The sequence below is a fragment of the Zootoca vivipara genome, chromosome 2 (assembly GCF_963506605.1).
Source record: "Zootoca vivipara chromosome 2, rZooViv1.1, whole genome shotgun sequence".
NCBI lineage: Eukaryota > Metazoa > Chordata > Lepidosauria > Squamata > Lacertidae > Zootoca > Zootoca vivipara.
The window spans coordinates 50,748,219-50,771,290 of NC_083277.1; the positions used below are offsets into that span (position 1 = coordinate 50,748,219).

Sequence of the window (23,072 nt, forward strand, 5' to 3'; positions counted from 1 at the left end):
TGATGAAGGGGATTCTTTGTCCAGGCCTCACCAGGGAACTGATGCCGTTTGCTACTGGGAGCACAAGCAAGAAAACTTTGCCTCCAGTGCCCACAAAACCAGCCTCTGGAATTCTGTGGGCCGACAAGCATAACAACATCTCTGGCAACTTTTTGAAAATATTTCATAGAAAAGAGGCCTTCCTCAGACATGGCAACTCTCTTTTCCTATGGCTTTTCTGCTATGAACTCCACACTGTCCAGTGGGCCTGCTAGAAATGTGTTGCACAACAGCACCTTACCTTCTAATAACAAACCCATTCTCCAAAATGGAACCAGGCATGCACAAGGAGGTAAATAACAAACAGACAATCACGGAAATACAAACAACACAAAACCAAAGCAAAAGACCGTGACGATAAACAATGAAAAATATATGAATACTTAAACAACAGTGAAGATAAATACTACAAACTGCAAACTGCAAATGCAATAGCCTGACTTGAGCATATATGTTAGGCTATTGCATTTGCATTTAGTATTTTGTAGTACCTGTATTTATCTTCACTGTTGTTTATGCACAAGGAGGTGGCTTGGGGAGCGCCCAGGTTTTGCAGAACCACAAAATAAATATTTAGGGGGGGGGGACAACCCCCGAGGCAGACAGTAAAACCCAAAACAATCCAATGAGGACTGGGCATACCCAGCAAGCACAGAATGCTGGTTGACTGTTGCGGTGGGAAAAGGAAAACCGGGAATATCCTAGAAGAGAGCATGGCTGGCTCACAAAATCCCGAACAGGAGCAAACCACATTAGTTCTGTGCCTTATACTTACCACCACAGTTTGGTTGCAGTTTCTTTTGCAACCCTTCTTCATAATGTTCAAACCTAATGGGTCATGAATGTACACACACTCCCCTGGGAAGAGCCCCTCGGCCTTTGGAAATAAAACAGATTGTGAGTACAAAGAGCACTTTTCACACATGTTCGATGTATATCCATCGTGTCGTGCTAGCCAGAGGAAGTTCACTGGGGGGAAGTCAAGATGAACTGGAACCTCAGCATGTCTGTCAGGAAAAGGCAGGAAAACCACTTCCTCTCTTGACAGTCAATACAGATCATGCCCTCTGAGATAGCTCTCTTGTTCACCTCATGATAAGGAAGAACAATGAAGATATAGCAGAAACCGTGTCACAAACAAGTTTCTTTGGTTAGAAGCCAGAACATCACATGGTAGTCTCCTACTTTAGAAAGAGAAAGGAAGTAAAACACAATTCTGTAAGCAGCTTTTAATAAGTTTTGTTTCATGAGGACCAAAACCCACCATAACCATAAACAAAACTAAGAATCGTTTACCATAATCGTACTTTCAGGTGGGCAGACACTGGTATTAAGGGCACTACAGTCCACACAAGATCCCTGTAACATAAATCAAGAGTAGGAATCCTTACTGCATGAAAAAAGTTTACTGTACTGTCAAACACACACCTGAGTTCATAAATGGTTCAGGACCACAATACCTCAAGGACAGCCTCTCCCCATATGGACCTATCCCTGCAATCATAATTGGAAGCCCTTCTTTGTGTGCCTCCTCCACGAGAGGTCCAGAGGGTGGCAATGCTAGGACGGGCCTTTTCTGCAGTGGCTCCCCGTCTGTGGAATGCTCTCCCCAGAGAAGTTCGCCTGGCGTGTTCATTATACACCTTTAAGCGCCAGGCCAAAACGTTCCTCTTCAACCAGGCTTTGGGCTGATTAACACCCTATATTCTTTTAAATGTTTGTGGGATCAGGGGGTGGGGGTGGGGGTGGTTATTCCTTTGTGGGATGGGGGGGAGTTATCGTTTTTGTTTTTATTATGTACTTTGCATTTTTATCTTGTATTTTTATGCTGTTAACCGCCCTGGGATTTTTGGATGAAGGGCAGTATACAAATGTACGTAATGTAAATAAGTATCACCACAGATAGTTGAAGGAGGAGATATCATATTATTATTACTATTGTCTATTAAATTTAGATACCACCTTGGAAGTGTACAATTTGAAAATATAAACACGCATGGCATAGCAACAAACAAAAAATATTAAAAAAAACACATACACAGTTTAAAAGGGCATACATTGTTTAATTAGCCAAAGGCCTGGGAGAAGAAGAATGTTTTTGCCTGGTGCGTGTGCACACTGCTAATATCAAGATGTTTTAAGCAAAATATGTATTTACTAATAGACTGTACCCAGTATATTGACTGTGCAGTAACAACAGCAGCAACGAAGGCAGACCACTCACCTACTAAGCATATACCCCATGCAATCATCTCAAAAAGTCTCCTCTCCCTGTGGAAGTCATTTACAAAGCCAGGGGAGAGCTTATCCAATGGGCTTAATTTTAGAACAAGCAAATAAAATGCAGCTTGAAGCCCCTCTTAAAGTATATGCTTCTGCAGCTGCCGCAGCTGCAGCAAGGAGCAATGTAAAGTCCGTGCCTAGAAGCCCTGACTGCTTCTCCATCTAGGCAACAGGAAGCAGATGTTCCGAGCGAATGATGAAACATCATCAGACCCGTTGGCAGAGGCTGTGTCAACAGGAAGGGCCAGCTCTCAAAGGAATCACAAGGGGATGGCCTCTGAAAAACCAAACTGCTTTCCTGAGTCAGAAATATTGTGGGTTATAATGTGGAAGATTAAAACCACAGACACAACCAAAAATTTGACTCTTGGGTTAAAATGAGGAACTCGCTAAGGAAAACAGCTGAACTTTGCAGGAAAGCTGTGCTGAGATGATTGTAGGGGTTGTACTGGCCACAAGCAAGTATCTTGCACCAGGCGGGCCATGATGGAAAATGGAATTCATATTGCAAAAATATGCAGTCTTTCCCCATCAGCCCAGAATAAAGACAAAGTCTAGATAGATTTGCCTACTTACCGCTACAACTTTATAATCCTTTTCGTTGCATCTATGCGGCAGAATGGGGATGATTGATGGAGGAATGAAGATGCCATCTAAGGTATGAATGATACCATTTGATGCCAAAATATTCCTTGTGTTTAAGGCAACCTCAGAGTCACCTAACAGAATTCTTCCCTGTGTAAAAAGAAACAATTTGGAAGTTAATGGCCAAACAGAGCTGTGCAAAGCAGATAGGTCAGTAAACTGGCCTCTGCTTACACTCTATACATTTAACCTCCAAAGGATCCGGGGAACTGTAGTACACCCCTTACAGAGCTACAATTCATAGCACTCTTAATAAACTACAGTTTGATAGAGGAAGGATTTAGAAAATTAACTGTTTTACACAAACCTGTTTTAATGTCTCTGGAGTGAAACTAAAACCAAGTCAAAATCCTATGCATTTATCTAAGCAGTTCCCCGCCAAATGAATTAACAGCCAGTTAATTCCAACTGTTATGAAACACTTACCTCGTCACTGATATGGATTGTCAGAACCTGATTTGCCATGGTCAAAATTTGTGGCAAGGTAATCAGCGTTTCCACGTCTACCTGGAAAATATAGTGTATATTTTATTTACATCATCAGGAGCTTTCTGAACTAACACTTTCTGCTCATTAACTACTTCCATGTGGCAACCAAAACACAGGGGCACAAAAACCAAACAGGTAATGCAGTGCATGCTGGGTGAAGACACCCCCACTCCCATTTTGGCATGTACAACAGCATGCAAATGCGAATTAAAATACATTTTAAGCTGCGATGTGTACATAGCCTAAGGGGGGGTATTTTTTGTTCTTACGATTGCTAAATAATTTGGAGTCAGAATCCTTGCAGAACTACAGAAAACCACCCAGCTCTACTGGTAAATCCCTCATTCAAGATTGCGCTCCATTTTAGCTCAATATTGTTTCTCTCTCTCTCATGTATAGCGTGTCCTCCCTAAAAGAGGGCACGTGTTGCAATGAGACCTGGAGACTGACCCTCGTGTTGTGGGTGGGTATACTGGACAGCCACAACACTCGATTGGTAGGTCCCTCATTGCTGGGTTTAATCTGGCCAATGGGGTGCAGTCTAAATGGATTGAGGGACCTATATATACCTATGCACATGACCCAGAGCTTCCTCTTTTGGCACGTGCATTGGAACAACCACCCACCTCTCCCTATATTTAGGGCATTTTGCAATTGACCTTGCTATGCCATCGTGTGTTGCCTGTTGTTGGGACAGGGGCACGGCAGGAATTTTCCCCACTTGGCTGACTGACTGGTGCCATTTGGGTTTCGCCTGCCGCGTAGCAAAACGTCACAACTTGTAAGGTTGCGGATAGGCATTGGTCCAGGTGATAGGGATGGGAGAACGATCTTGCCATCCCTATGTGAAGGGTATTCCGTTAAAGGAAGCCAGGGACTCAACTTGGTTTTGTCAACCCCCGAGATAGGGTTGTGCCCATGCCTGAGTCCAGGGGAGCATCTGGGGGAGTGGACATAGCCTGTACCTGGGCTTCCTACCTACCTCAGATGTTCACCCTTGGCTGACCTACAATAGAGCCCTAGGTCAGCGCTACCTGCAAGGGTGCAGGGAGCTAGTCGAACCAGAGCCTATGCAACCACTCACTTTCTGTAATCAATAAAGTTGTGGCCTATATTCTGCCAAAAACCAAACTAAAATTTGAGTCAAATGTGTTTTTATTTAGGGGGGAGGTCTCTGGGTCTGAACACACAACTATTTCCTTGGACAGATCTGTTGGCTTGTAATCTCAGAGACCTGAGACCTTGACCCTGCATCACCACAAATCTAAAATCTGATACGCAGACCATTCAAGACATCCTGCCTAGTGCTACCAGCATCTGATCATTCTCTCCATCGAAAAGGCGGGGGAAGGGTAGGACGAAAATAGCTAAAGTACTTCCTCTTCGCAGAACATGCAAAACCTCCTAAACTATCAAAACCTCCTAAACTATCCTGAGAGCAAGACATTTGTATCTCCTTGCACAAAATGATATAGGGGACACAAAATGGTTGAGGTACGTTTAAGTTAGACAGAATGCTGGAGTTTAATACTGTTCAGTTTTAGACATCATGATTAATAGAAATCATATATGCTCCCCAGACTGGCATATCATTATTTATCATTATTTATGAGTAAACATCCAGCTTTGTAGTTCAAGCAACAGGTTGGTGTACTTCTCAAGATCATATTTCCTCATAGCAAGTATCCCAGACCTTCCCTAATCCAAACTATGTACAGTTATTCCCTTCCTGTCAGTTTCCAAATGCTCAGTTGAATTTGTTTCTGGTAACTGTCCCCTTTTCCTGACATAGCAGCCCCGACAATTTATAGCCCCAAGACCATCACCTATCGTTGGCTTCTCTCTCAGAAATGTTGTTCTTATGGCAACATTTCCAGTGTTACACTTCTTGGCATACTTATTAGTGCCGCAAATAAAATACCAGCAAGTCTGATTTTGGAGAGTAGGGTGGAAAAGTATACAAGTCTTGGTTTTTGTTCCCCTGTGCGGGCATTTTCTTCCCCATTTACATTTTTTATTTAGCTAGAATCTCGTGATGAAGTTTCATACCAAGCCCTGGATCAACCACCTAGAGAGGAAGAATTTTGCTCAGTTACCAAGCCAGTCATTGGCAGATTTGCAGATAGGTCTATGATACACACATAGCAGCTGCTGGATGTTTTTGGAAGGGAAAAGGCTGCAGGAGACAGAGTGAGGGAGCATATTTTGAACATTTCAAAATCAATATACAGGACTTCCTGTTATTAAGATGACATCAGTGCTTAAAAGAGCTTCATGTAACAACTGCAGGAGACACATATGGCCGAAAGAGCTCCAACTTTTCAAAATAAATTTCATGTGCAGTGAATAAAACATGAAGAGAATTAAAGATTCCTGTGCATTTGCAAGAATTTGAGTCAAATGTGTAACATACCAGGGTAAACCCGAGTTAATGTTCGGCTATGGTAAACTAATGCCTAGTTCACACCATCAGCACTTGTGATGGTAAAACTGTTCCTAGACTGTACCACTTAAGATAGCAAGAATGTAATTGCATGGCTGAATGTTTCCACTCAAATCTCCTTGAACAGGCTCATGCAGGGGGGTGAGGGCAGCCGGGTACCCTTGCCCTAGGCCTTGGAGGGCTACGTTGGATGGGGTCCACACCAGGGATCTGCAAGACTTAATGCTCTCATGCCAAGAACACCCTGTGCCACCTAGCTGGCAGGGGATGCCCTCCCCAGCCCTCATACAAGCTCTGCATGGGCCTGCCCTTGACATTAAATTTTTGGCATGCAAGAAAAGTAAGTTCACCTGTGCAGCCTTTTCCTTGCCTCCTCCAGTACGACATGGTACAGTCCAAATATAGCTTAAGATAAGATTTACCAGCTTAATCCTCTCACATGCCATTTGTGTGTGAACTAGGCCTACAGCATCTCTTTACATAAGGGATGGGGAACCTGTGGTCATCCAGATGTTGCTGGAACTATCACCATCCCCAGCGTATTTAATAAAAAATAGTTCGTGTCATTGAAGGAAAAAGTCAAGCAATAGCAAAAGCATCCATGTTGGGAAATAGCAAAAGTTTTAACAGAATTGAGTTTCACTTCTCCCTAGTCTGGACAATGCAGAAATGAAAGCCAAACAACTAAAAATTTTGTTTTAATAACTAGTAATATAGAAGGCTGCCTTAATTTCATTCTACCTAACCAATGTACAGTAGTGGGAAAAACACACACACAAGCTGGAAACAGATATGCCTTACCGCTGCTTTTGTGTAGATATGGTGCTTCACAAGTTCCTGGAGCTTGTTTATTCCCTAAAGCAGGAAAAGAGCAATTACACACTTTCCCTAGACATTTTGCAGAGCTACAATAATGGGCACCTGATCGCTAATGTAAATGCCAAATGCTTGTGCCTGCAAATTATACTTAGTGCTGTGTATCTTTTTTTTTAAAAAAAAATCAGTTTCTTACTGCAATACAAAAGGATGGACAACAGAGTTTTCACTACAAATATGTCAAAGGGAACTTTGTACCCTAAAAAGTTCACATTTCACATACCAGGAGGTTGACATTTTGCACAGTAGACAGCTTTCTACGGATGCTTCAAGCAGACTTTCTTTTAATAGCATGCTTGCATTTTTTTGCAAATTCAGGACATTCAAGCAAGACCAAGGGGCCAAATAGCAAGGGCGGAGGATGCTGACTAACAAGGACTAAAGGATAATAATATGACAAACAAGGAGCCAAGGAAGTCTGTTGGACACAAAAAGTTTACTCCTTGATCTCTGGTCTGTGTACTATCAAGCATTCCTCCACAACAATGCAAAACAGAATCTGGCTTTCCCCACCTTCCACATTTTTCAAAGCCAGGTTATATTTTGAAACAGACTTCAGATTCTGGGTTAAACAATCTAAGAATTGCTGTACTTGAGATTAAGGGCAGAACACACCGTACATTTAAAGCACACCCAACACACCTTTAAAGCACATAACTTGCCCACAAAATCCTGGGAACTGTAGTTTCTTTATGGCTACTGGGAATTGTAGGCCTGAGTGGGAAACTACAGTACCCAGGGTCTTTTGGGGGAGCTCATGGGCCAGATTCAACTAAATGGCTCTGCTAGTGGAACCTATGCAATGACTTCCCCTAGTCTAGAGCACAGGGAAGTCTCGAGCAGGTCACGCACCCTGGCGCTGAGGGGCGGAGATCACTCCGGCGCCCCTGCCCTCGCAGGGTGCAGCATGGCTTCCGCGCGGCTTTGCCGCGCAGCGCCCTGTCTACCAGCCCGGCACCCTGGCGCCCCGCGCCACCGGGACTCTACCTAGAGCCGGCCCTGCTAGAGCAACAAGGCTTTCCCCCTGCCCTCCTCCTGCACTCCCTGCCCCAAGTTGGCCCAGGGGGTTGAGAGAACCCTTAAAACAGCATATGGGGGAAGAGAGGGGAATTTTCCCACCAGGCAAGCAGAGATGCTTACGCTGACCAAACAATCTCTTTTAGTTCTATGCTGAATTCCTCCCCATGTGCTTTAAATGTGCATTGAATGCTATTTAAAGGGATAGTGTGGGTCTGCCCTATAGCAGCAAGGCAGGATGTAGATGAAGCAATGAGTTACCACAGTGCTAAGCAACACTCTGCATGAGTGGAACAACTTTTGTATTCTCAACAGGACCTTGTCTCTCTGCTCCTACTGTTTGCTCCCTTAATCTCTTTTGGCAGGGGGTGTTTCCCCCAACTCTCCAGAGCAGATATGGAGATGTTGTGGCGCATGCTCTGGGAAATATGTGTGTGTGTGTGCGCGCGTTGAAATATTGTTGCACTACCAGGAATTTTTGCACTGGCTCACACTGGCAAAACAGTTTAGATGAATCTTCCCTTTTCTGCAAAATCATGATTCACTGCACCATCTTGTTTGTGGAATTTGCCTGCCAATTCCTATAAGGAAGTGCCTTCTCTTGAGATGAAACCAGTCTCTCTTGCATGAAAACCAGTCACAAGATACCTGCTTCCTCTGAAGCATCTAATACTGGTTAAAGCAGAACCACATAGATCTCCATGAGGTGACGGAAATATCCTTAGGATAGTTCTAAAGCTGCAGCATCCCCCCCGCCCCCGCCATAATTAGTGAAGATGGCCTCACCTCCGTGAAGAGATAAATTAGCCTTCCATCTCTTAATTTGTCCACTGCTTCATTGCTTGGTACAAACACAGTGAAAGGTCCTGGACCATCCAGAAATGAAGGCAGACCACAGTTCTGCAGAAATATTAAGTACCACCACAATATATCAGTCTAGTCTAAAACAATTATGGCTTAGCAATATAGACTATATTGAGTGTACACTATCATGAACCACTTCAACCACTGTTGAAGATGGTTTTCCCCTCTATATTTGGTGCTAAAATACACATGCAGCTCACATTTTATATATTGGTCCCAATCCAAGTAAAGTTCAAGTATCACTTAAGTCCCACTGAAATGTTTATAACCAACATAAAGGCTTATTTGTTTTAATATGACTTGGTGTGATTAACTATAGCAGGATCAGGCTCAATGTATGTAGGGGGGAAATCAAGAAAAACAGTTTACAGGTTTTATAAACAACTGGCCCTCTGAAGAGAAGAAGCTCTTCTGGAACTATTTCAAGAGCAATCATAAGGAGGAACAGGGTAGCATTAAAATATATCTCTCCTGGTTGCAATGAAAATCACTCAACGGGGATGAGTAATTCAAGAGGTGTTTTTATCATCTGATACCTGTTTATTTTTTTATATGCACCTGTATCATAACCAGGCGTAAACCAGGTGCAAACCAACAACAATATTATTTATTTATGTTGGCTACACATTGGCACATCATCTAGATGGCTCACGAAGCTAAAATGCAATATATAGAAACAGTTATAAAAACAACTGCAATGTGTGTGGGAAAACTCCAGTTGAGAGAAAGCAAGAACTAAAATCAACCTCACAGTATAATTAAAAATACATAATATATAATTTGTGGGATAAAGAAAAACAGATTTTAAATTCACAGACTTGTCATTTTGGAGAATTTCCCTACATTAACCGCCATAAAGCATAAAAAAAACCAAATTCATTTTGGAAATGAAAGTATTTTCCTTTTCATGAATGCAATCCAAATATTGGTTGGATTTTCAAGTTTTGCATTCAATGTCTTGTAAGAAGGCAGAAGAGACCTCACATTGCTCCTGTATTTTATTTATTTTTTAATAGACAATCTTTTCCTAGAAGGAAAAGCTCTTAGGATCAGGGATAGCTGCTCTATGTGGTGCCCTCCAGAAGCTGTTGTGCTCCAACTCCCAGCCGCCCCAGCCAGCATGGCCAATGGCAGCAATGCTGGAAGTTGAATTCCAACACATGGAAAGCACTGTGATGGCTACCCCTGACTTGGAGAGTGGGATTATTCTAGGGCTCTCATTTCCCACAACAAAGATTTAATCAAAATGCTTGTTTTGTTTATCTTTTGCATTAATAATTCTAATTGCAGCTAGCCTCTTTTCGTCTTGTGACTTCTGTCTCCCCCTAAAGATCCCTCTGCACTTTTGGAAAAGAAACTCCAGCCTTGAGCCTCTCAGTTGACATCTCTAGCTTACTTACTTACTTACTTACTTCGCCAAACCTTTATTAGGCATTAAAAATATCTACAAAAAGTCATGTAAAATATGTAACAATGAGGATTTTCATTGGAGTTTCTTACCGCTAAATAGTACCATTCACCACTCTATGAGATACTATTGTTTGACAAAAACTCAGCCACCCTCGCAGTTACTTTTGGGTTAATGTCAGACAGATAGTATCTGATATTTTCATTGTGCCGTGATGTTAAAGGTTAAGGTAAAGGGACCCCTGACCGTTAGGTCTAGTTGCGAACGACTCTGGGGTTGGGGCACTTATCTTGCTCTACTAGCCAAGGGAGCCGGCGTACAGCTTCTGGATCATGTGGCCAGCAAGACTAAGCAGCTCCTGGTGAACCAGAGCAGCACACGGAAACGCTGTTTACCTTCCCGCTGGAGTGGTACCTATTTATCTACTTGCACTTTTGAGGTGCTTTTGAACTGCTAGGTTGGCAGGAGCTGGGACCGAGCAACGGGAGCTCACCCCGTCGTGGGGATTCGAACCACTGACTTTCTGATCGGCAAGCCCTAGGCTCTGTCGTTTAGACCACAGCGCCACCCATGTCCCTGCCATGATGTTAGACTACGCGAAAAGGGATATAGCAGGCATTTGCGTAGCTGGTTGTACAATGGGCAGTAGAAAAGAATAGATTCTACAGTGTCCGGCACATTCACACTTCTCTAGCACCCTAATGCCACTCATATATAAAATATATGAAAAACAAAAGCTGCACTGTCGAGACAAACATGTGCCCAGGTCAACTTCAAGTCCTGGGTGGGAAGTGTCTTACTTCCAATATGGTTTCAAATCGGCTGGCGATCTCCATTGAAACAAGAATTTCCCCAATTGTTTTCTGCAAAAAAAGGGAGAGAGAGATGGCAGAATGAGACAGAGAGAGATACAACATGCTATGAAAATTTGCACAAGCTAACAGATAATAGCATTTACCTCCCCCTTTCACTCTGGCGAACCAGAGCAGCACATGGAAACGCCATTTACCTTCCCGCTGTAGCGGTTCCTATTTATCTACTTGACAAATGTTATTTTGTACAGTAGTACTCCAAGCTTCACCCACTGCTATAAACACAATCCCAATAATATCTTCTCCGAGTTCTCAAATCTTACCCTCCTGCCCTTTCTATTAGGAAAAGAAGCATTTAACATGCCTGAGAATTGCTAAGGTTGTCCAAGAGGGGGTTTTTCCTTAATATGTTGACGATATGTATGATCCCATTAGCAGCTGGCAAGTTTTGTTCTCTAATAAAATATCGTTGTGCTGGTTCATCTGAGTACCTGTAGTTCTTTGTGGGTGACCCCTGAGAAAGTAATACAGGATCATTCTATGGTGAACATTTCAATACAGTATGAATTCAGCTAATAGTCAGATTTAGATATCTGTACTTTATTGACGGGCAGGACTGATTTGTTCTTTACATTAAAGGACAGTGCAAGATTGAATGCAAGCTCAGGAAAAAAATGTTTACTGTATTGCTATATAGGCAGACACACACACACACGGCTGCACCCCTGCTCATTCCACTCGCCACTCCCAACATTTGAGCTTCACCTTCTGTCAGAGGTTGTTACGGCTACTCTTGAGTAACGACTTTCCACATACTTGTCTTTAAAAGAGTCTTTATTGGTGCACATTATTTACAGTGTAGTGAGTTATCAGTTTCATGTCCGCTCATTCCGTCTCAGAATCCGGCACTGCCCTTTTTCGCAACTTTGACCAACATAACAGCCTAGGGACAGTGAATCTCCTCCCCTTTCTCCTCCTCCTTAATTCTGGTGCCGGGGGAAAGGGTCTACGCTCCGTCTTTTCCCTCTCTCCCCCTTCCGTCTCTCTTTCTTCCCGCCTGTGGAGCAGGGGCTCTCCTATGCTGCCGGAGACCTGGCTCTCTCTCTCCCCACTTCCTGACTAGCCCCTTCAGACCCCGCGCTTTCATAGCTGCTTGGGGACGAACTGCTCCTGATGAGAGGGGGAGGTTCTCTGTAGTCTCTCCCCCTTACACCTTCCTAACCCCATTTCTGAAACCACTTCTCTCTTTGTTTCTGCTGCGCAACTTTCCATCCATTTTCACCTTTACCCACATGTCCATGTATCTCCCTTTTGTGCAACTCCCCTTGTATAGAGACTACCCCTTGGAAACCTCCTGCATCTTCCTCTCCCCACACATTGCAACACATATGCACCTTTTCCACCACCCCCTCCTATTCTGCAGCCCCTTTTGCATTCTCCTCTTTACCCTCATTCTCATGCATCCTACTCCCTCCTTTTTTTTTTTGAAATGTTTCATTTCCAGCCTCCAATTTCTCTCTTTCCCCTCCCTCCTCCTCCTTCCTTTTTCGCAACTCTCCCTTTTCACACAAACCATCCCTATTCCCATGAGTCTTTTTGCAGCCCAAGGAGAAGTAGAGGGGGAAGAGGGCCTGCCTGTCTCGGGCATCTCAATGCCTTGTGTCAGCCACAGGTGCAATGATTGAAGAAAAGCAAAAAGAACATTCAGGAATTGTTGATTTACACAGGGGAAAATACTGCATCTGAAAACAATTCAAAAGCCAAGGTAATAAAATACTTTGCACTAAACCCATGAGAAGTGGCAAATATACTGAGCAAATAGAAAACTACACTTGGAGAATTCTAGAGGAATGCATCTGAAGGCATTTAAAACAGAGTGTAAGACTTAAAGCATGACAGAAATAACTGGGTGGAGCTGGGGGGCGGGCGGAATGAAGCAATGTCAGGATAGACCTACAGTCCAGTTTTTAGAATTTCAAACCAGGATTAGAAATAACCTTCCCATTATATTATTTTATTTTACCTGACTGGAGAATGTCACTTTCGGACCAGCTAATGTCCACAGGTCCTTGTCAGTATGATCCATGAAATGCTGCCCAGGGATTATGTGCAGTTTGCATAAATTATTTGCAAGGGTTTCCTTTGAGGAGACAAAATGGGATATAAAAAAACCAGAACTGTTTATGTTTACTCACGCTGTCTTTTATAATAGCATTTCCAATCCCACAGTACAAAAAGTGTTTTGTTTGGACCAAAACAGCATTGACTGCCAAGGGAACTTCTTTTCTTCAATCAAAATAATTTGGGGAATGTTGCAGTTTTAAGTTCTGATAATTTGGAGTTCTGAAAATTGACATGACAGGTTTTAACTCACTCTTAGATTGTCCTGTTTTCTTGAGATTTATATTGTAACACCCACTGGCTACAAATAATAAACATTTTACTAATTCACAGTGCAATCCTAACCACGTCTACTCAGAGGTCCCACTGAGTTCAATGGAACTTACTCCCAGATAAGTGGGGTTAGGGTTGCAGCCCAAAAATTACTTTTAGTTTTCACTGCAAGAAGAGACCAAGAGGAGAGACCAGGTTGCTGGACTAGAGTCTGATCTAGCAGACTCTTCATATGTTCCTAAATGTTCGTGCCTACACTGAGTTGCTTCTGCACTTGCTCTTTTCTCTGGAATTGCCATCATTTGGGTCACTCACCTGCCCGCATTCAACATTGTTAGCCTCTTGCATTTCCACTTTTATGAATGGCCCATTATTTTATTTTATTTTATTTTTAAGATGATGACTTTTTGTAATAAAATGCAATTGCAGCATCATTACTAATGTGGGCAAAGTTCTACCGAGGTGCTGAGGATTTTAAGGGCTCTATTTTAAGGGCTCTAATGTTTAATTATATTATTTCATTTTTCTGTTGGAAGCCGCCCAGAGTGGCTGGGGAAACCCAGCTAGATGGGCGGGGTATAATTATTAGCACATTTTATTCCTGTCTGATGAGGGAGGGGGTATCTTTATTGCCTCTTGAACAGCCTCTCTTATTTGCCCTGATATCCATTTACATTTCTGGGCTTGTGGGGTTAAAAAATAAATAAGAAGGAATGATTAATTTTTATGTTTTAAGTAGCTAAAATAGGCGATATTCACCGTAATTTTATTCCTCTTCAGGAGGGCAAAAAGCAAACAAACAAGCCAAATGTAGAAGGAGGAACTTTTAATATCACTGGGTATGTTTGCTGAATAGGGTGTATTTAGAGTTTGAAAAAGCTTTTGGTAAAGTCCCTCACCAAAGTCTTTTGAGTAAGCTTAGCACTCGTGGAATACAGGTAAAGACCAATAAATGTGTGTACAAAAGACAAGCGATTGTGCACACACCAAACCCAGAAGTGAGCGAAAATGTCACTCAACAACACATCATGAACAGGGCATAACGGGGACAGGTGTAACAGGGCAGGGCACATGGTGGTGGTTGGGCAAGAAATGGAACCCTCGTGTGAAATTGTCATGGACTGTAAAAGGAGATGTCCTCCTGTGGATCAGTTAAGTGGTTTAGAAACAGGAAGCAGAGAGTTGGAATAAATAGATAGTGCTCCCAATGAAGGGTGGCAGAAAGCAGAGTCCCCCAAGGACTAGGACTGAGGGCTGGGCTTTTCAACTTGATGATATATAGCAGGGGTGGCCAACCTCCAAGAGACTGCAATCTACTTAAAAACTGGGAGTGATCTACCCCCTTTTGGGGGGGTTCAGGTAAAAGTTGTTGCACTTTTTTTAGGAAGGAGGAAGGCCCATGTTGGGGGGGGGGGTCATATAAATGTTGTGGAGCTTCTTTAGGGAAGAGGAAAGCAACGTTGAACTTTTTTTTAGGAAGGAAAGCCCTGTTTTTGGTGGTTCGGGTCATTTTAGGGGTGCAGGGCAAAGATGTTGAGCTTTTTTAGCGGAGCCAAAAAAATTTAACTTCTTTGGGGGGAGCCACTGATCTACCGGTGATCTACCACAGACGTCCAGTGATCTACCGGTAGATCACGATCTACGTGTTTGACATGCCTGATATATAGTGAAGTAGCCACGTTTGCTGATGATACCAAATTGTTCAGGGTGGCTGAAGCAAAAAGAGATTGTGAGGAGCTCCAAAAGAATATCTCCATTATGGAAAGTGTGAGGAGCTCCAAAAGAATCTCTCCATACTAAGCAAATGGAAAGTGAAATGGCAAATTCAATTAACTGTCTGAACAGGCAGTGTCCAACTAGGAACACAAACTTGGGGTTAGTAGGTTGATGAAGATGTCGCTGAGGGCTGGAGGACATTAAGGGCAAGACCAAAACAAGGAGGGAATGTGGATGACCGTCCCCCTATTCCGTAAAGACCAATTTCAGAAGTAGCAATATTTACCAACAGACACCAGAGCTTACATTTAATTCCGTTCTGTCATAGTAAAGACTGGCTGGCACAAGCACAGTGAAAGGCCCATGGTTTTCCAGGAGAAACGAACAACCCATCTCTGTTAAAAGACAACCCCCCACAAAAAAAACAAACCATTAGTATAATAGATCGTGACAGACCTGATTGGATTTGGCAAATTTTTTATGTTAAACTGTATCTTCGGGCAGAGGTGAACAACTTTCCCTTTTTTTAGTACTAAAGAGAGATCCCATTATAGATTGCCTCAGATTCCTTTTTGTTTTCTTCACTACCGTGAAGAACAATGGAGAAATCAAAATGCTTTCACCTGTGCCATTTTCCCAGTTTAAATTTTCTTTATTTGAGCTTATTTTATACATTTCTACTCCACTTCTCTCTCTAAAGTGCCTACAGTTGCATACGTAATAAAAAAATAAATCTGTAAAGCGGTAACATTATCAACAGTGTCATTCAGCCCGTTAACTAAACGGGCGCTAGAACATATGTGAGCGCTGTGCAGAGCACCGGATCGAGGAGCCGGTCTGCAGAGTCAGCGCCCAGCAACGCCGTGCTGGATTGAGGAGGCGATGCTCCGTGCGGCGCTGCTGGGCGCTTAGTGCAGACCGGCTCCTCGATCTGGTGCTCCGCGCAGCGCTGATCAGCGCCGACCCAGCAGGTTGCCGGATCAAGGAAGCGACCTGCCGGGTCGACATCCAGCAGCGCTGCACGGAGCACTGGTCTGCAGAGTCAGCGCCCAGCAGCGCCGCACAGAGCAGTGCCTCCTCAATCCAGCACGGCGTTGCTGGGTGCTGACTCTGCAGACCGGCTCCTCGATCCAGTGCTCCGTGCAGCGCTACTGGGTGCCGACCCGGCAGGCCGCTTCCTTGATCTGGCGGCCTGCCGGGTCGGCGCTGATCAGCGCTGTGCGGAGCACCGGATCGAGGAGCCAGTCTGCACTCAGCGCCCAGCAGCGCCGCACGGAGAATCGCCTCCTCAATCCAGCACGGCGTTGCTGGGTGCTGACTCTGCAGACCGGCTCCTCGATCCAGTGCTCCCGGAACCTGTCCTTCCTGTCGGCGGCAGGGGGACAGGAACGAAGGAGGAGAAAGCAGCCCTTTCTCCTCCTTCCTTCCTTTCTCCCAGCCGCCGACAGGAAGGAGACATCCCAGGGTTTGGAGAAGCGCTTGCGCAGCGCTTCTCCGAACTCCGGGACCTGCCCTTGCTGGACACACACACGTGCGCGCTCTCCCCCCCGCCGCCGCCGCCAACACTCAGTCCGGCTGGGAGTGGCGGTTGGCAGCCACAGGGAAAGGGTAGGTGGGGGGGAGAGCGTGCGCGTGTGTGCGTCCAGTCTCTGCGTCCAATCCCTGTGTCCGTGGGGCACATGCGCAGTAGTGCGGACACAGGGACACAGGGACTGGATGCAGAGACACTTGCACTTTATTATATAGGATACACGGACACAGGGATTGGATGCAGAGACTTGACGCGCGCGCACACACACACACACGCTCTCCCCACCCCCACCCCTCTGCCTACCGTTTCCCTCGCAGTCCTCAGAAGAATCGCGGCCTTCTCCTGGGCGCCCGCTGGCCAACTGGGCTCAGCGGAGCGCCCCAACTAAGCGGCAGCCGTGGGAGGGGCCAGCCGGCCCCCCCCACGCGCCGCCGTCGCAGAAAGAGGCCGAAGCGCGGCCTTCTCCTGGGCACCCACTGGCCAGCTGGGTTCAGCGGAGCGCCCCAACGAGTGGCGGCCGTGGGAGGGGCCAGCCGCCGAAAAAGGCTGAATGTTCTAGCGCCCGTTTATTAAACGGGTTGAATGACACTAGTAATACTATAATGCTTATTATAAATAATTAAAATAGAATATTGTAAATAAGATAAATAATAACTCTGATAATAGCAGTTGATCATAATTTGGCCCATCTACCCAACAGTCACCCACATAACTGTTTTGGTTTCCCCGTCATTGCTGGTGACAGGACCTGTTTGGTGAAATGAACCTGAAATGGCCACCGAAAAATATTTTAATTATGTTCTGAAATACATAATTAAAATACTTCCAGAAGCATAATCAAACAAACTCTGAAGAAACTTACCAAACATTTTTATTGCATTGTTCAATGCCCTGGCATTTCTTCCTACCACATTCAGAGAATAGATCTGCCCCAGGATGGTTTTGTAACACTTCCTGCCATCTCCAATTTCTCCATCTTTGCAGGTACATCTGCAGATAGATCAATATAAGAGAAGAATGAGAATGGTCCCCCCACCCCTGTAAGCTGCTCAGTTACCAAGGTTGGTTGCAACTAAGTCACACAGATTTCTAACAATCCCAGAGCTACATGCACCATGGGACGGACAATTGACATTTTAATAGTGTTGTGAGGTTTTTTGGGGGGGATTAGGCTGTATGCCTGAGTCCCTTCCAATTCCTGGATGCAGCAATCAATTGCTGGAATAGCCAGGCCTAAGTCTGGGTCGCTAAGGTAACAAAGGAAGTGGTTCTGTGTCAGATTACAAATGGGTGGCCCTCCCTCCCTCACCTACTTGTGGGTGAGAAGGACAAAGGCCAGAGTTGAGAGTAGCGTTTATGTGAGCTAGAAGCTGGAAGCAAGGCAGCAGGCTAGGAAGGCAGAAGGTCAGAGCCATGCCTGCTTGAATCCAAGACCATGGCCATGGGAGAGGCACCTGAATGTGAATGCTGGGAACCCCTCCATCTCAGGCTCAGGTTGCATAAATGTGTAAATAAACCAAATATCCTAAAGACACCACCGTCTCCACTGTCCCTCATTCTCACACAGCTCAGAGATAGGGGTGACATTCAACACTTAATAGAAATACTGTAATTAAATTAAGCATTGCTTATCAATCTTTAAATGTTCACAGTAGCTTGTGACATCATTTAACTTACTACGCAACAATAATATTATAACAGATGCAATAAATATAGCCAGCGTCAATTAAAAGCTACAGTAAAATCAAGATAATCCTAAAGTTCAATTCACATTAATGTTATTTTGTTGCTTCTTGCTTGCTTATATATCACTGTAGTTACTTTGTTCCTTTTGCCTTTATTCCTTTTATTCTGGAATTTTTCAAGACTCTTTAGATAATGGTTGCTTTTCTTTGTTCTTACTGCATTGTCCTTGTGCTGTTGATTTCTATGTGTTGTTGTTGTTGTTGTTGTTGTTGTTGTTATTGGTGGGAGTGGTTTTGAACCTGCAGAACCTTTGGGGGGAACTTCCCCCCACCTTTCCTCCCCTCCTGATCATTAGTCTTTAACCTCACATGGGAGGGAGTTCTATTCTTCATTTTATCCTATATGCATGCCTTTTCTCCAGCAGTTAAAATTGAGCAAAGGAACACTATAGCTACAGAACAGTTTCCCCCACCTCAACCTTCCTAACGTGTTCCTGAGAAGCTTACCTTATTGAAGCATCTGGGTCAATCTCACACTTCGCAGATCTGTCACAATGATGCGACCGACATGAAAGGGTGCTGAAGCAACTGTTATCACCATGCCTGATGAATCCTGGCTTACACAGACAACTTGACTAAGGAAAGAGACACCAGAGGAGCAATTTTGTTGCTACATGATTATCTTTGGGGGAGTGTTTGCACAAGGCTTCTTCAGCATCTCTTCCTTGCAGTTCACAAGGAACTAGCCCTAAGCAACTGGAACACCCTCCCATCAGATGTCAAAAAGGAAAACAGCTACCAGATTTTTAGAAGACATCTGAAGGCAGCCCTCTTTAGGGAGGCTTTTAATGTTTAAGAAATTAGTGTATTTTAATGTTTCTGTTGTAAGCCGCCCAGAGTGGCTGGGGAAACCCAGCCAGGTGGGCTGGGTATAAATAAATTATTATTATTATTATTATTATTATTATTATTATTATTATTATTTGGACAGAGACTTCCCTTCAGACCCTTCTAATGGGGTACCCTGTTATCGCCGCCACAGGGAACAGGGTGTGGGTGATTCACCACTTCACCACACACCGATTGGATGGAAGACTATAGGATTCTGCCCAAGGCCTAAACCGCCAAAGTTGTGACTAGTGCTATGGGGAAGGTGAAACCTGCAGAGCAGGGGAAATTCCTTTCCGGCTCCGAATACGGCAACTGCCAAAAGACCACAGCAAAGCCCTCTTAGCTGAAAAAAAATGGTTAGAGCAGTAATCAACTATTAATGGAGGGGGACGGGTGGGTGACGCTCCCGGCTGCCGGGCTAAGTAAATGGCCATGCCCCAGCCCACTGCAGATTGGCTCATTTGAAGGATGGGTTTGGCGGGAACCCGTGAGCCTCCGTGGCAGCCAGAGAGGACAGAAAGAACATCCTAAAATGGCATCGCACGCCCGAGCCACAACCGCCGCTCACCAGCAAGATGGTAAGTTGCCAATATCAACAAAAGCATCCATAAAATATCACTGATATTCTGTGAACTTATTTCAGTTTTGGGATACTATTATTAAAAGTACAAGCTAATAGTCCATCGTGTAATGGGGCACATGGCAGCAGCTGGTGGTCCTGATTAACGATTTTGAACCTCAAAAGACCATTCTGACTGCCATCTGAAAACATGCTTACTAGGGATGAAGCCCCAATCAAGACAGTGGGACTAACTTCCAAACCGACATGCACTTCAGTATGAAATAAACATGCATGTCAGTGCAAATGTTTCAAACAAGTGCTTATGATGCTTTTTTTGCAGACAAACCTATGCTTGAGAACGTACCATAATAAATTACACCAAAGACAGGTAGAGTGGGCTACCTGCACGTTTCCCAACCAAGGGCCCAAGAAATGTTCTTGACTGCGTCTAGTTTTAATCCCACCTTGCTCTGGACACTTTCTGCACTTTGGTACATGCAAACTTAAAAGATGCTTATTGCAAGCTGATTACTCTTTGTCACCCAGAGTGTGACTCTATAGTAATCTGTACTGTAGAGTGTGACCACTGCAGTAATCCACAATGACTTATTCTCCGCTGATAAATAATTCAGCTTTCAAGTGGTTTTGTAAATTTTAGCCCTTCCATTTCTAGGAAGTATCATCTACAGGCACTTTGAAAACTATCTAGAAAACTGCACACAATGTCATTCATTTTTAGGGCAGAACAGCAACAGCTGAACCTGTGTGGTCTTGTGGTAGCCAATATATCCGACTCTATAATATCTGCACATTATTAGCAAACCTAACTGCAATTAACCAGCTTACCTCTCCTGGTCTTATATTGCTACACACGGAAGAATTTCTAGGGCAGCCTCCATAATCAGTGAGACAAGGATTTATGGGTTGACAAACCCTCCCATTTCCAAGGTACCCAACTTTGCAAGTACACTCATACTTGTTTGGCCCAAGAGTCTCGCAAGCTGCAAACGAGGAGCATGGGTAGGAGCTGCAAGGATCCTGGTCTGGAAAAAAAAAAGTAAATGAGGGATACTATGGGTAAATGATAGACTGGATAAAGATGCCTAACCCCCAGAACTTAAAGGCTGTGCAGTATAGTTACATAGTCAACCAATGGAAGGGGTAGCATGTACATGGAACATTTTTTTGCTGAAATTCAGTAGACGTGATCTAATTTGAAAGTGTCTCCTTCATCTGTGCAACATGTGCCCCACCCAAGTCAATATCAACTAGGTCAAGATTTGGGCACTGCAGTCATTGATTTGGCCAATGACATCACTTTCTAGTGTTTCTATCAGACCTCAGCGGCAGTGCTAGGGAACTAATGCCTTGGTCCCAAGGGATTTATACAATGATCTTCAGAAAGCTTTGAACCTGACCCCATGCCTAACATCTACGTGAAACTGTGGGGAGAAGCTGTCTAGCCATTTTGGGATGACACCCAATTCTACTTCCTTTTAACAGGGCTGGGTGAGTGTGTGGAAGTTCTGAATAAGTGACTGGAATCATTGAGGGAGGGAGGGAGGATAAGCTAAAGCTCAATCCAAAAGGGGAGGTTATCTAACAGAAGCCTAAATAAAGATTGAGTGCATTGCTTTGGAGTGCTGTTCCAGGCCTTGCTCCTGGATCCACAGGTAGTATTTGAGGCAACTGTTTACAGTATCCTGGTCATTCCTTGATACATGCCAGACTGGACTATGATGATATCCTCTAAATGAGAAAAATGTTCAACTTCAGTTAGTTCAAGATGTGGAGGCTGGGTTAATTTTCATGGATGAGCCAAAGAAAACACATCAGCCCTAGTGTTTTAACAACTACATTGGTTCCAAAGGTATTTTTCCAAGCATAATTCGTAGTGATTTTGTTGAGTTTACAGCCCTAAATGGCTTGGGCCCTGATTCTGTATGGCAACACTTCTCTCTTACTAGTTCCCCTTCTTTCGAAATCTTTAGAATAACTTTCTGCCTTGAGGTCCTTCCTTGCCTCAAGTTAGATTGGTGGGAATGAGGAGGAAGGACTTTTTCAGCAGTAGCATTCACACTTTGGAACTTTCCTCGGGGAAATTTGGGGAGGTAATTCGATATTCAGCTTCCTGAAAGCTGTTTAGACATTGTTATTTCAGTAGTGGTGGTTGGCTTGTTATTATTTTTAATTATTTTTCTTCAATTGCATTATCGTTTTACTGCTTATATACTGTTGAAACTTTCATAGGTTTAATTAGTATACATTTTCTATAGATGCATTTGAACACTAAAAAGCAGAGGTAGGCAACCTCAGGCCCGTGGGCCCAATCGCCTTCTCAATCCGGCCCACGGACGGTCCGGGAATCAGCATGTTTTTACATGAGTAGAATATGTCCTTTTATTTAAAATGCATCTCTGGGTTATTTGTGGGGCCTGCCTGGTGTTTTTACATGAATAGAATGTGTCCTTTTATTTAAAATACATCTCTGGGTTTTTTTGTGGGGCATAGGAATTCGTTCATTTCCCCCCCCCCTTCAAAATATAGTCTGGCCCACCACATGGTCTGAGGGACGGTGGACCGGCCCACGGCTGAAAAAGGTTGCTGACCCCTGCTATATAAATGCTACTCAAATGCCACACATTTCCTCTCACCTTGACAGTAAATTCCATTTTTCTTGTACCCTGGCAGACATTCACACCTTGACTGCCCACCCTTCACCACACAAATGGAATTGGCTTCGCAGATTACACCTCCGCAGTTGAGAAGTTCTGAAATATTTAAAACAGAGATATTTTAAACTAGGCATCCAAGGAAAATATGTGGCTTTCAGCCCCTTGGGTACACTTACATAAGTAAGCCTCAATGTGTTCACTCACAACTAAGGACTCACAGGATTCTGGTCTGCATGAGTATCTAAGGGCACATCTAGGCCCAAGAGCCACAGCTGCATGTTATGTTATGTTTTATGTTGTTATGTTGTTATGTTATGTTGTTATGTTATGTTATGTTATGTTATGTTATGTTATGTTATGTTATGTTATGTTATGTTATGATCACACCTAGACACAATCAGTGGAACAGACACATTTTTATGGGGTCTGAAAAGGGAGGGATGGGCCCTGGGACAGTTTTGTTCTGTTAGGTAGAGTACTCAATAAAAGCTAAACGAAACAACAACAAACAAAAACACACAGCTCTTGCCTGTGAAGGACCTGAGCTTGGGCCCCATGGTCAAAGGGAAATCATAAAGTGTTGGGGGAGGGGGAGAGAAGAGGGATTAGGTGTGCAACATTAGCAGTACAGTATTTTTAATAAGAATTTGTAAACATAACATAACATGATTATTTTTTACTGAATAGTGGTACCGTATATACATATTTTTCTAAATAATTAAATAAAATGATGGCGTAGGCA

General features: G+C 43.8%; 1 protein-coding gene across 1 annotated transcript in view; it reads right to left on the reverse strand.

Moving 5' to 3' along the window:
- STAB1 (stabilin 1) overlaps positions 1–23,072 on the reverse strand; it is a 103,984-nt gene that overhangs the window by 69,629 nt on the left and 11,283 nt on the right. Inside the window, exons 7-20 of the mRNA XM_035106132.2 lie at positions 22,310–22,426; positions 20,502–20,698; positions 18,710–18,837; positions 17,380–17,507; positions 15,293–15,381; positions 12,900–13,016; positions 11,241–11,390; positions 10,865–10,927; positions 8,579–8,692; positions 6,701–6,754; positions 3,394–3,474; positions 2,899–3,057; positions 1,336–1,398; positions 815–916 (exon numbers count right to left, since the gene is read on the reverse strand). Of these exons, the coding sequence (XP_034962023.2) occupies positions 815–916; positions 1,336–1,398; positions 2,899–3,057; positions 3,394–3,474; positions 6,701–6,754; positions 8,579–8,692; positions 10,865–10,927; positions 11,241–11,390; positions 12,900–13,016; positions 15,293–15,381; positions 17,380–17,507; positions 18,710–18,837; positions 20,502–20,698; positions 22,310–22,426 (1,562 nt within the window). The remainder of the gene's footprint in view (positions 1–814; positions 917–1,335; positions 1,399–2,898; positions 3,058–3,393; positions 3,475–6,700; positions 6,755–8,578; positions 8,693–10,864; positions 10,928–11,240; positions 11,391–12,899; positions 13,017–15,292; positions 15,382–17,379; positions 17,508–18,709; positions 18,838–20,501; positions 20,699–22,309; positions 22,427–23,072) is intronic.